This window comes from Myxocyprinus asiaticus, chromosome 12 (genome assembly GCF_019703515.2).
Source record: "Myxocyprinus asiaticus isolate MX2 ecotype Aquarium Trade chromosome 12, UBuf_Myxa_2, whole genome shotgun sequence".
Taxonomy (NCBI): domain Eukaryota; kingdom Metazoa; phylum Chordata; class Actinopteri; order Cypriniformes; family Catostomidae; genus Myxocyprinus; species Myxocyprinus asiaticus.
In genome coordinates this window covers 5992188-6004735 of record NC_059355.1, presented here as the reverse complement: position 1 = coordinate 6004735, position 12548 = coordinate 5992188, and the positions used below count along the sequence as shown (strand labels likewise).

The 12548-nt window shown below is 41.5% G+C and overlaps 1 protein-coding gene across 3 annotated transcripts in view; it reads right to left on the bottom strand.

Moving 5' to 3' along the window:
* LOC127448924 (potassium voltage-gated channel subfamily H member 7-like) overlaps window positions 1-12548 on the bottom strand; it is a 117356-nt gene that overhangs the window by 71816 nt on the left and 32992 nt on the right. For all 3 annotated transcript variants that reach the window (XM_051711879.1, XM_051711881.1, XM_051711880.1), the window contains exons 3-4: window positions 5232-5387; window positions 73-534 (exon numbers count right to left, since the gene is read on the bottom strand). In XM_051711879.1, the coding sequence (XP_051567839.1) occupies window positions 73-534; window positions 5232-5387 (618 nt within the window). The remainder of the gene's footprint in view (window positions 1-72; window positions 535-5231; window positions 5388-12548) is intronic.

Below are 12548 nucleotides of genomic sequence, written 5' to 3'. Positions count from 1 at the left end.
TAACTAATAGTGGCTGTTATGTTGCTTTCTAAATGCATATACCTGTTTGTGCATATTGGTGTGTGTGTATACCTTCGCTAGCATGGCGTTCACGGTACGTCCTCTGTGTACGTGTGCTGAGTCCTTCAAAATCTTGCGTAGATGACACTCTCCTAAATGTACACATGCTGGCCCGCGATGCCCTATTGGATGCAGTCCCCAAAGGCTCCTGAGGGTCAATCCGTTCCCAGGGGCCCCGTGGAGACGAGTGATCCTGTGGCCCTGAGATTGGTGAACATGACCCCATATAACTCTGGCCAATCAGAGCCTGTGTGTCGTTTCTGTAGGAGGGGCTACAGCTCTCGCCGGTGGGGGGGTGGAGTTCACGTGGAGAGAGGGAAAGAGAGAGAGATGACGAGCAGGATGAGTGTTTCTCATTCTGATTGACTGAATGGATGGTCACCTCATCCGGGTCCTCCTGAGGAAGAGATTGCTTACTTACTCCCAGCATGCTCAGTGGCGCAGGCAGACGAAAACGGAAGAAACGTCCTTTTTCTACCAAAAAAGAGAGAAAGGGTAGGAACAGTGTTCGGTGGAGGTAATAAGAAAGAAGCAGTATTTCAATATCTTGCAAATAAAGCTAACAGCTCTTTTCTTCTCAATCTGTTAAATATGTCTCTGGTAGATAGGAAGACATTTTTAATAGCATGTTTATGTAAAAATGACAGCAAGTATGGAATATAAATGTAACACTGTCTTTGTCACAGTGATATATTAATGTGTGTTTCACTCATTTCCTGATTTGTGTGTGTGCTGTTGTAACAATTGTTCAGATACATCCACTTCTCTTAACCCCAATGGATTTGTAAACATAATTTTGTGTGTGTGTGTGTGTGTGTGTGTGTGTGTGTGTGCAATTTTTATGATCCTTCTTATTTTTTTAAATGATAAACATCGTGCAGATTCTATAAAGGGAATGCAAACTTATGCACTCAACTGTATACAGTACACACAAACCTGACTGTTTATATATCAGGAACTTCTCTTATTCCATTTTTACTTCCATATTTATAAAAAAAGCTAATTAGTAATATGCATGTGAATCTTTTTTATTCTGTCATCATCTAACTGTACTATGGTGTACTCAATACATGAGTTTATGGTGCAATTCACAGAATGACAGTAGCTGTCAAGTAAGGTTACACTGATGGGATTGTCTCTGCCTCAAAACCTCTGCAGCCATGCAGTCTTACCCACGATGTGAATCTTTAACAAGAACTGCCTGAATGTTAAACAAGCAGAAATGTCTCTGATGGAAGGAAAACTGGGACATCAGCATCAATAAAATTCAGAGAGGAGATGAGAGAAGACATGGATCAAATGAAGTTCTCTCTCTCTATCTCCTCTGGAGGGCAAGGCAGCCCCAGGACTCAGCACAGATTTCATTACCTGAGCTTCATATCAAACATACAGTAAATATGGCTAAAATATCTGTGGACCTGTAAGTCCAGCTTAATCAAAAATCACAATAATGGGCAATACTAGAACACTTGGCGTAGGAGAGTTACTTGATGCCTCTTGACTCCCTACAAAACATTATTGGTGTCCAAGGAAAGCTCATGATCCTTTCTGTTTTGTTTGGGTAGTTGACATGACATTTCAAAGTGTCAGCAGTGTTCTGCAGTGTGACATGATATACTGTACTTCACCTAAAAACTATGTTAAACAACAATTTTAATTACTTTTAATGTATTTGGTCAACAACCCATTTATCTGTTCTATTATAAAGTACTGATCTTCTATTTATGCCATTAGTGGGATAAATTTACTTTTTACTTTGCATCTCTCACTGTTTAATTACTTTAATGAATGAACTATAATGAAATTTAAAGTTATTTTATTTTATATTCAAGTGATAATTACATATATGAAGTTGTAATGTCATTTATCAATCAAAAATATCTTATTTTGTATTTATCTGCAGTGTGATTTCTCTCTTTCTCTGTCTCTCTCTTTCTCTCTTTCTCCTCCCTGGAGTTTCAGTATCATGCCAGCATTAATTAAAACTCTCTCCAAACTGGGCTATTTATATCACTACTTCATGAAAACAAACCTAGCACACCCCACAAAAGAGGCTTTTTGTGTGGGGATGTCCTTCAATTTTTGATCCGAGTTAGTCGTGATTAATCACTGACAGTGTTTAGGGTGACACTGTCACGTTAATGTGTGTTTTTGTCAATAGGTGTGTTCGACTTGAACTGCATCTCGATTTACTGATCAGCAAGATTTGCCATTTGCAGTCGGGGGAGGAGTTGAAAAGAGAGCAGCCAAGCTGGACACTTGCGCTTCCCGTCGTCATCAGAACCTACAACAGTCACGAAGATCACGCGGTGTTTGCAGACAAAATGTGATTCAGATAGACAGATGCTTGAATTTTACACAAAATAATCTGAAACATTATTCATTTGAAAGGTTTATGTGCTGCTTAATACAGTGCATGTTGGGTGTGCAAGAAGAAAGTACAATAAAAGCCTGTATTATTTTAATAGAATAAAGGAGTCAGTATTTGTAAACATTTTGAATGTTTTTAATGAATAAACATGATGTACTGTTATAAAAACATGGAGTTTTTGCCAGAATAAACAGCATGGTAATGGCATACTACCATACTACTCTTATTTCTGCCATAGACTGACATAGCAGAAGTAGTAAGAGTAGTATGTGAAGTATGCAATTGCGAACGCAGCCCATGAAACACGTGTAACCATTGTCAAGTTGTGAGTCTGGCCAATCGTGAATGAGCTGTGTCGTCATCAGAGCTTGAGCAGCTCCTCTGAAGACTTTGATGGCATATGTAATGCAGACACAGCGGTAGCGCCGGTTCAGGTTGGTCAAAATTTCTAACCGACAGGCACTGCTTCAAGTCCAATGCCGAAGTTGCATGAAGTTGAACATACTTAATGTTTTAATTTTATTGTCTTTTATTTTGTAGTTTAGTTCATACTTCCTGTTCCTGTTTCTTGTCATGTGTCTTGTCATGTGATTTCCTGATCCCGCCATGTTTCATGTGTTTTGTTCTTATTGGTTCCTTGGTTTATTAGTCTTGTCTTGTTACTGGTTCATATTCTGTTCTGTCATTGGTTCTTATGTTTTTAGTATAGTTTTGTTATTGGTTGTCTTGTAATCTTGTTCCCCATATCTGTATATTTAAACCCTCATATTTGCCTTTGTCAGGTATTGTTTGTGTAATGTTGATGCTGATTCAAGTTCATGGTTTTTGTTTATAGTCAAGCCAAGCTATAGTCATAGTTCTTGTTTAATATCTGTTTGGTTTTCTTTTATTGCTTTGATACCTTCACGTTTTTTGGATTGTCTTCAGCCTGCCTCTGTTACACAAAATTTGAGGATGGAAAAACTTGTATCTTTTACTTGCTATTTTGTGTTTGTTTTGCAGATTCAATGCATTTCCTCTGTATTTAGCACTCTGCCTTGCTCAGAGAGGGAAACAGATCTAGGAAATCTATATTCATCCCTGTTGGAAGTTTTTACCATGGCTTTAAGTATTATGCTGTGTGTCTTGGCATAATACTGACTACATTGCCATGGTAAATCACCAGTTTATAGCAGCCCTGACTAAACAGTCCCTCTAACACACACTTACACAAACACACACTAATGAATACACAGATGTCCTTTTCAAAACATTCCCTGTTGCTATGATACAGGGAAATGGTATTAACATTGGATATTAATTAGATTTCATAGTTCAGATGTGACTTTACGATATACAGTTAGAGAAGGACATCAGGCATGTTTATTGTGTAAAAGTATATGTTTGTGTACGTGTATGCAGGTGTGTGTTCGTACAGGTTTGTGTAAACTGATGGAGTTGCATAATTTGCAGAAAATGTTGTACAGCATTTTTATTGCTTACAGGTGTCCATGAACATATATCATAGTTGTAGCATGTACACACACACTGTTAGCATTGTGCAGTTTAGTGAACTCAGTTTCGCTGAACGGAGTCTTAAAAATGAAGCGTTGTGCAGCACCTGGCCTCAGGGATCCAAATAATTGTAACACTGTGTCACATAAATTATTTTCCCCACTTCATTTCCTTTCTGGATGAGTGGGCTCAGTCTTGACAGTGTGTGCTTGTGAGCTGGAGCAACTGGAGCAAAAAAAAAAAAAATCTTTATCTCTCTTCCTCTCCCTTCTCTATCTTTCTTACAGCACATTGCTTTCTTTCTCCATATTTTTCTTCTACTCAGCCACCATGCTTAATTTGTTTGAAATTTTCCCTTCCTTTCTCTTTCTCTCTCTGCTGACATACAGGTAGTCAGCAATTTAAGAAGGTGCTGTCAGTAAGTGGGGATGATGGAAATCCCCAAACTAGGTGTTTAAGATAAAGTAGACAAAAAGAAAGAGATGTGAGAGGAGAGAGGTGGAAAGAAAAAAATGTGACTTAGGCTGTGTTCAAACTGCAGGCAAATCTGATTTTTTCTCAAATCAGATCTTTTCAGGCAGACTGTCCGCACTATTAATTGTAAGTGATCAAATCAGATTTGTGAGTTCAGACATAACCAACCTATCTGCATGGGTTGCTTTGGTAATGACGTAGGCGTACCCACGTGACGATGCTTTGAAAACAGATGCGGGAAAAATGGCTCTTCAAATAAGCGCCCTGTCCAGTCACGGTGCAGAACTCCTCCGTCGCACAAGAAAAACTCAGCGACGGAGGAGACTGGTAAATATTGTGATGTTCTGTGCTGCAGTCACCGATTGTTGACATCATCGTTGTGTGTCGCGTTAAGAGTGACACAAAAGACCATTTGAAATCCGATTTGAGCAGCCACCTCACGATGTGGTTTGAATCAGATTCGGAAAAATCAGATTTCATGTGTTTTTTTGCTGTCCAGACTATCAAAACTCAATTGGATACAATTTGGATATGCAAAAAATCTGATTTTCAGTGGCAGTCTGAACAAGGCCTTAGTTTTCTTTGGGGAAGGAAGGAAGGAAGAAATGAAGGAGAAATTAAACAATAAGTAAATAAGGAAGGAAGGAAGGAAGGAAGGAAGGAAGTAGAAAGTAAACAAGAAGGAAGGATGGAAGGAAGGAAAGAAGAAAGGAGAAATTAAACAAGTAAATAAGGAAGGAATGAAGGAGAAATTAAACAAGAAGTAAATTAAACAGGAAGTAATGAAAGAGGGAGAAATTAAACAGGAAGAAATAAAGATAGAAAGTCTCACTTTGTTCTTGTCTAGCTGGAGAGGTGTGGTTGAGTCGGTCTAATGAATCCATGCTGCCCTCCTTCAACAAATAATCAAAGCTCAAGATGAACATCATGACCACGCCCTCCTGGTTCTTCACAGGAATGATGTGTGTTGTACACTGGAAGTCTGATCCTGCAGACATGCAAAGACACAAGTGTTTGGTATCAAACCATTACTGTATTTAATGACATGAGCATTACTGAATTTATAAATGACATTATATATGTTGCATCTGGGGTTAATTAAAAAAAATACGGAATCTGTAATCATTTTCATGCTGATGACCTACAACTGTACCTACCCTTAAAACATGATGATTATTCTTCTATTACACTTTTTTTTATATATAATTGTTTGGCTGAGGTCAAAGGTTGGTTGGTGAATAACTTTCTCCAATTATAAAACAGAGTTTATTGTTTTTGATCAGAATCAAAGTGATAAAGATATGACAGACAGTTTTGGTTTACTGTCTGGTAACATGCACTATCATTTGAAGAATCTAGGAGTTATTTTTGACTCTGAGCTTAGATTTGATCATCAGATAAATGCTGTTGTGAAAACCAGTTTTTTTTTTTTTTTCAGTTAAGATGTATAGCTAAAATCTATCCTCCCTGTTAGAGATTTGGACAAAGTTATGCATGCTTTTAACTAATACCAGGAAGAGGGACCATATAACACCTGCTTTGGCAGCTCTTCACTGGCTTCCGGTGAAGTTTAGGACCCAATATAAGGTGTTAATGTTTGTTTTTAAAGCCCTACATGGATTGGCACCACTGTATATCAGAGACTTGGTCATCCCTCATCAATCCCAAAGATTGCGCTCTAATGACCAGTACTGAACAGTCTTACAGTTCCGCAGTCCCGCTTGAAGTGCAAAGGCGACCGTGCTTTTTCAGTGGCAGCCCCTAGACTATGGAATGATTTGCTCCTGTCTATAAAATCAGTATTGTGTATTGATGCTTTCAAAACTGGCCTACAGACTTATTTATTTGCTTTGGCTTTTGAATACGTTTTAACTTTGTGAGTATTATTTATTATGGTGTATGAGGCAAATTTGTATCTTTGCACTTGCTTTTATTTCCAAAGTTTTTATTTGTATGTCTTTGTATAAGTATTTTAGTTGTCATGGTATGCATTGTGTTTGATGTTGAAATGGGAATCTCAGTACAGCACTTTGGCCCATTCTTGTGGTTTTGAAAGTGCTCTATAAATAAAAGTTGAGTTGAGTTGAGACTACTGACCACTGATTTATACTGGTTAATTAAAGTTTTTCTTATTTATTCTGCTTAATTTATCTGATTGTGTGGATTAAACATGAATATAAATCAAACAAATGTAAAGGCAGAAGAAGGATGTAGAGCAAGTTACATATGATACTTCACTATATAAACAAACAGTTATTTTGCATGTGTAGACATTGATGTTCATCCAGTTTGACAACTTAAGGTTTCATTCCTGACAGACGAAGATGGGGGTTGTCATGGCAACTAAAGCGCAAGCTGGCCCTTGAGAAAATCAGAATGTAGTCAAGGCTGTAACGTCTTCAAATTTGATGAAACAAATTGTGGATTTCAGTTGATTATTATCAGGGCACAAGAGTTATCAGACATGATAATTAGCCGAAGGCTGCCATCTCATTAGGCATAATAATCCTCATTATCATTTCATAACCATTATTGTTTTCATAATCATCATTACATTTTTCCAGTGCATATGAGCAGTTGACTTTTCAGTAATGAGACTCTAGCTAGAGTGCAACAATTGATTATTACAAAATAAGTTTACAAGCTCTGTCTCTGTCCCAGCTCTAAAAACTCGAGATCTAGATTAATAGACTAATGAATTAATCTCCACAGTCACCAATCAGCTATCTGGATGATAGGTAGATTCACCAAAAGAAGAAGCACTAATGTAGCCTATTACATGTAAGGGACGTCTAATTCAGATACAATTTCACAAAAGAAGTTTGGTCATATTACACAACAAAATCAGTATTCTTCAAAAATAAAATAAAGCCTATTTTCTGCCATTATTTTGGTTGGTTGGTGAATAACTTTCTCCAATTAAATGAGGATAAGACAGAGTTTATTGTTTTTGTTCAGAATCAACGTGATAAAGATATGACAGACAGTTTTGGTTTACTGTCTGGTAACATGCACTCTCATTTGAAGAATCTAGGAGTTATTTTTGACTCTGAGCTTAGATTTGATCATCAGATAAATGCTGTTGTGAAAGCCAGTTTTTTTCTGTATTTCTAAGCTAAAATCTATCCTCTCTGTTAGAGATTTGGAAAAAGTTATGCATACTTCTAACTAATACCAGGAAGAGGGACCATAACACCTGTCACCGGAGGGTGGGCTTCTGCTATCGGAAGCGGACGAATCTTCTGAGCTCCCGCCCATGGGTGGTAGAGCACAGGATGAGGCAGACACTGAGATGGCAGCCCGTCCACTCTGACTACCCTCAACGGTGGAGCGGTTAAGGGATATGTCGAGCTTCCCCAGGTAGAGCGCACTGTAGTGGCGCATTTATGCCCACAGGGCGCAGCCACCTGGCGCGACCGACCAAGGCTCCCTTCCAAGGCCTGTAGGTTCTCTTCCTCTTTAATGACGAAGGCTTACAAGGCCGCGGGTCATTCCACTTCTGCCCTGCACGCCATGGCCATCCTGCAGGTCCACCAGGCCAAGGCGCTGAAAGATCTGCACGAGGGTAGGACCAACCCGGGGCTGATGCAGCAATTGCATACTGCGACTGACCTCGCTTTATGTGTGACAAAGGTCACAGCGCACACCCTGGGCCGGACGATGTCCACTCTTGTGGTCCAAGAGCGGCACCTGTGGCTCAACCTTGCAGAGATGCGTGACACCGAGAAAGTCCGCTTTCTCGATGTGCCCATTTACCAAGGGGGGCTTTTTGGTGACACCGTCGAGGATTTTGCCCATCAGTTCTCGACGGTGAGGAAGCAGACTGAGGCAATTAAGCACATCCTGCCTTGGCACGACTCGGCCGTCTTCAGGCCTCTGAAGTCCCGCACCCCATCTGCTTCTCACCAGAGCCGATCCAGTTTGCCAGACGCCCACCCAGTTCAGTGGCATCCTCTCTACTATGGTGCGGGGCGAGGGTGCAACAGAGCCCGTCCCCGTAGCTGAGTTGCGCAAGGGCTTTTACAGCCCTTATTTTATTGTGCCCAAGAGAGGGGGAGGGTCACGCCCAATCTTGGATCTTTGATCAAAGCCTTACACAGGCTTCCGTTCAGGATGTTAACGCAGAAACGCATCCTGGCGTCAGCACGACATCAGGATTGGTTCGCGGCCATCGACCTGAAGGACACGTACATTCACATATCGATCCTTCCTCAACACAGACCCTTTCTTTGGTTTGCCTTCGAGGGACGAGCATACCAGTATCCCTTCGCGTCTTTACAAAGGTTGCAAAGGGCTACCCTGGCCTGAGGCATCACTAAGCTGACACATATGGGGAGTGTCCTTCTTAACGACCTAGTTGAAACCCTTCTACAATAATGCCAATTCTGATATTGGCTATGGTGTTTGAGCCCTGCCGTTTTAGGCGTGAAACTGTCTGTTTTAAAAGTGGGTGGGCAAACACCATTTGCGTTTCCATCTCGCAGAGCTGTTCGAATAGACACAAGCTGAATTCGGCTCCGCAAGTGGCGGATCACATGCTGTGTCCCAACTGATTCATAATTATTCCACAAATTGTTTCGAGCTCACCTCACATCCCCAATAACACGAAGCAAGCGCTGCTACAAACTTCCACTCATCTCTACACTATAACATGACTTTCCCTCCTCCCATCAGGACAAGAGCTTCACGCAGGTAAAATCAATCTATTATTTTATTTTACAGAGAGTCGTCTCTAGTTTTGCCCGAATCATTGGATTACAAACTTTTATTTACAAGCTTGAACATACAAATTAATTGCTGCATGATTTTAAAAGCACTCAACAATCTGTCATAATTTTATGCTCCACCCAAGTTTAAAGTAACAGGTTAAATCGACGCCGAACGATTCAGCTTGGCACCTTCATTTATACTCCAATATTTCAGTTTTCTGTAGAATTTATTACAAGTCACCAATATAAACAAGTCGTTTTATCCACCACACTATCTGCAAACGGTGCTCTTATAGTATCTGTTCAATCCAACTCTCAGGCACACACTCCTACGATTTCATACGTCCTCGTCAAAATGAGACGAGTCACCCCATGCCAATAATACAGAGCTATGAATTGACTCGCATTATGTTGGAAAAGAATCTACAAGCTCCGAACCATACATTTAAGTTAATAAACATCAGAATACGGTATTCATCTGGGCACTCAGTTTCAGGTGCCTTCTAATTTCATGACAAACCAACTTTAAATGATGTTGTTCATATGCACACACAAGCATGTTTCCTGACATTGTTTCTCATGTTCCCAACATTAAATCTAGTAAACAATTAAGTTCAGGTGTCCGCAGATAATGTTTACCATGTTACCATGTTTTCTATTGTCTCAACACATCCCTAATCCAGGTGTCGCAACTACGGCTTCTTTCAGCCATGCGACAAACTCCCATTACACTACAAACAGCACACATGCTGTCCAAGCATCACAATTGCGGCGTCTTTCGGGACGTACGAACAAACCTCCTACCGCACTGCAAACAGTGCAAATACGCTGTTCAAGTACTGCAACAGTGGTGTCATTAGGACCATACGACAAACTCCCACTACACAGCAAACAGCGCAAACGTGCAATCCAATTGCCATAACCGTTCATGTGCCACAACCGCAGCATGTCTTTCAGACCATGCATCTCAGCCTCCATGGCTCCGTAACCCATATTATACCAAATGAACCATCACCCACCTAGCAACTGACAACAATCGGTTAAATATTAAACAGTTTATCATAAGCCTGCATCTCCGCATCAATTTAATTCGAACATAGCCTACCATACGCCCTCACGTCAAATGCCGTGCTCAACCCATTCGTACCACAGAGTGAGTTGGGCTCTTCCTCCACAAACATGGGCTCTTCCTGTTAAACGCCAAATGAGTACGCGCTTGAGGTTTCATCCTGTTCATCCTTCACGTATGCCCTGTAGGCCCACACCTGCAGATCCAGTTGCTCGCAGCGTCGCTCGAGCTCAGTAAATTCAACATAAACTTTTTCACACGGATCGTATGGTCTCCCATTGAATGCTGTGCGGTCCCGCACCCAAGGATTCAGCTCGTTCATATCACAAATCCCCATGAAAGCACGTATCCTGACATTGCCTCAAATATGTTCCAGATGCCATAGATTTTCAACACAACCTGTTCTCTCTGCCAAAATCCATCCCTCCACCCCTTCCTATCTATGGGCCACTAGAGCAGATTCCCATGTGAGGCTGCCTCTGCTGGAGAACCCCGCTCAAGACCCATTCTCCTCTTCACTTTATTCCCCCCTTCTACCATTTTAATCTCTCCTACTTCGGAACCGTTCGAGGCTGCCTCTGAAAGGGAACTTCACCAAAAATCCCTCCTCAGCTAACCATAATTAAAGCAGAACACATTCCAGGCTCAAAAAACCATATTGTTGACTCTTTCTCATTTTTTCTGTCAGAGATCCAGAGCCTCGGCCCTTGAAATGAACCCGACACCAACTCCAGTTCCTCCCTGTTCAGAACTGAAATTCCTAGAAATTCCCCTTTCAGACTCCTTCTCCATGCCCCCCAGGACTCTATTCTTCAAACCAATTCTCCCTGAACCCTACAAACATATCGCATAGCTTGGAAATGCTTCAAAGAAGCACATTGAGCCCTAATTAACTAATCACAAACATTCACATTCGGGGTCAAGGGGACACTTGCTTCATCCTTGGAAGCCCCCCGTCCCCAATGCATGACGAGCCTGCCTTAAGCTTTCAATGGCTCTCCCGTTTGAATCGCAGTGGGGATTCTCCTGCTCGAATGCAGTGTGAGCTAACTCACATTTATTTGTATCGTGGGCTCCCCCGTTCGAAGTGCAGCGAGGACTCCCCCGTTCGAATGCAGAGAGGGCCCCCCATTGTCAGGAGGAGAGGCTGAGGTCGTTCTGAGCACCTAGGATTCACACCTAGACTCGGGGTGAAGGGCTCTCCCATTCAAACCACAGCGAGGGTTCTCCCGTTCCGAACACTGAGTGAGCTATTCATGTTTATTTGTATTGTGGGCTCTCCCATTCGAAGCATTGCGGACTCTCCCAGTCAAATGCAGCGAGAGCCCCTGTTCGATCGCAGTTTGGGCTCACCTGCTCGAGTGGCCACAGTGCCCCTTCCCTTGGGGCTCACCCGTTCGCTGCACGGGCCCTTCCGTCGAACTCACTAAGCCTGGAGGGAGACTTAAGGTTGGTCCGGGCAGCTAAAATTCACACAGCTAGGATTGGCCCCCACGTTCATTCTTAATGATCCCTTCAGTGCTTTTCAGCTCTCGCAGAGCTCATTTCCATGTGGACGCAACCACCACTGTCTCTTGCTCAGGTCAAGCCTCGAGCCCTTCGCCCAGGACAGCAAGCCACAAATGTTTTACACTATCCTCTAAGCAGGAATACATTACCTTGCGAACTACTGAAATAAGGAATCGGCAAAAACATAATATTAATATAGTTCAGCGGCTATTCCCACCTTACAATTAAAAGAGCCAATCCCTTTTTTTGATAGAAGCATCGCAATGCCTGTTGTCATATTTTATTGCTGATTTGAAATATGTTAATTGGTACGCAATCTTCACCAGCCATCCATTTTCAATACCATGACTGGAAAAAGCAGCCTGGAGATGATACCAAGATGGCCACTGAGTGAATTGACTTGCCTTAAAGCAACTTGTTTTGAAATTTTTGTGAATCATCTTGACAACAATCAGAGAGCAGCACAGTTCGGAATGATAAAAAAATCCCTGTTAGATTATTAGCCAACAGGAGCAGCTTTTTTGTGAGTGTGTAGGACCAGTTAAATTCAGAATGAACTTGCTTGAATGCGAGTACATATATCTGTTACTAATATACTTTATATATCTGAGAGACACAACTGAAAGAAGTTTGAGTGTGTGTCTGTGGGCGTGTGTTCAATAAATATATCTCAGACTATGCTCTAGTCCAGAGAGCTGAGAGTTTATCTGCCAATCTGTGATATTAGCAGTTGTGCACGCACACACACACACACACACACACACACACACAGACAGAGAGAGAGAGAGAGAGAGAGAGAGAGAGAGAGAGAGAGAGAGCTTCTGCAATCACCACCTGCAGAACATCTACAATGCACACTCAT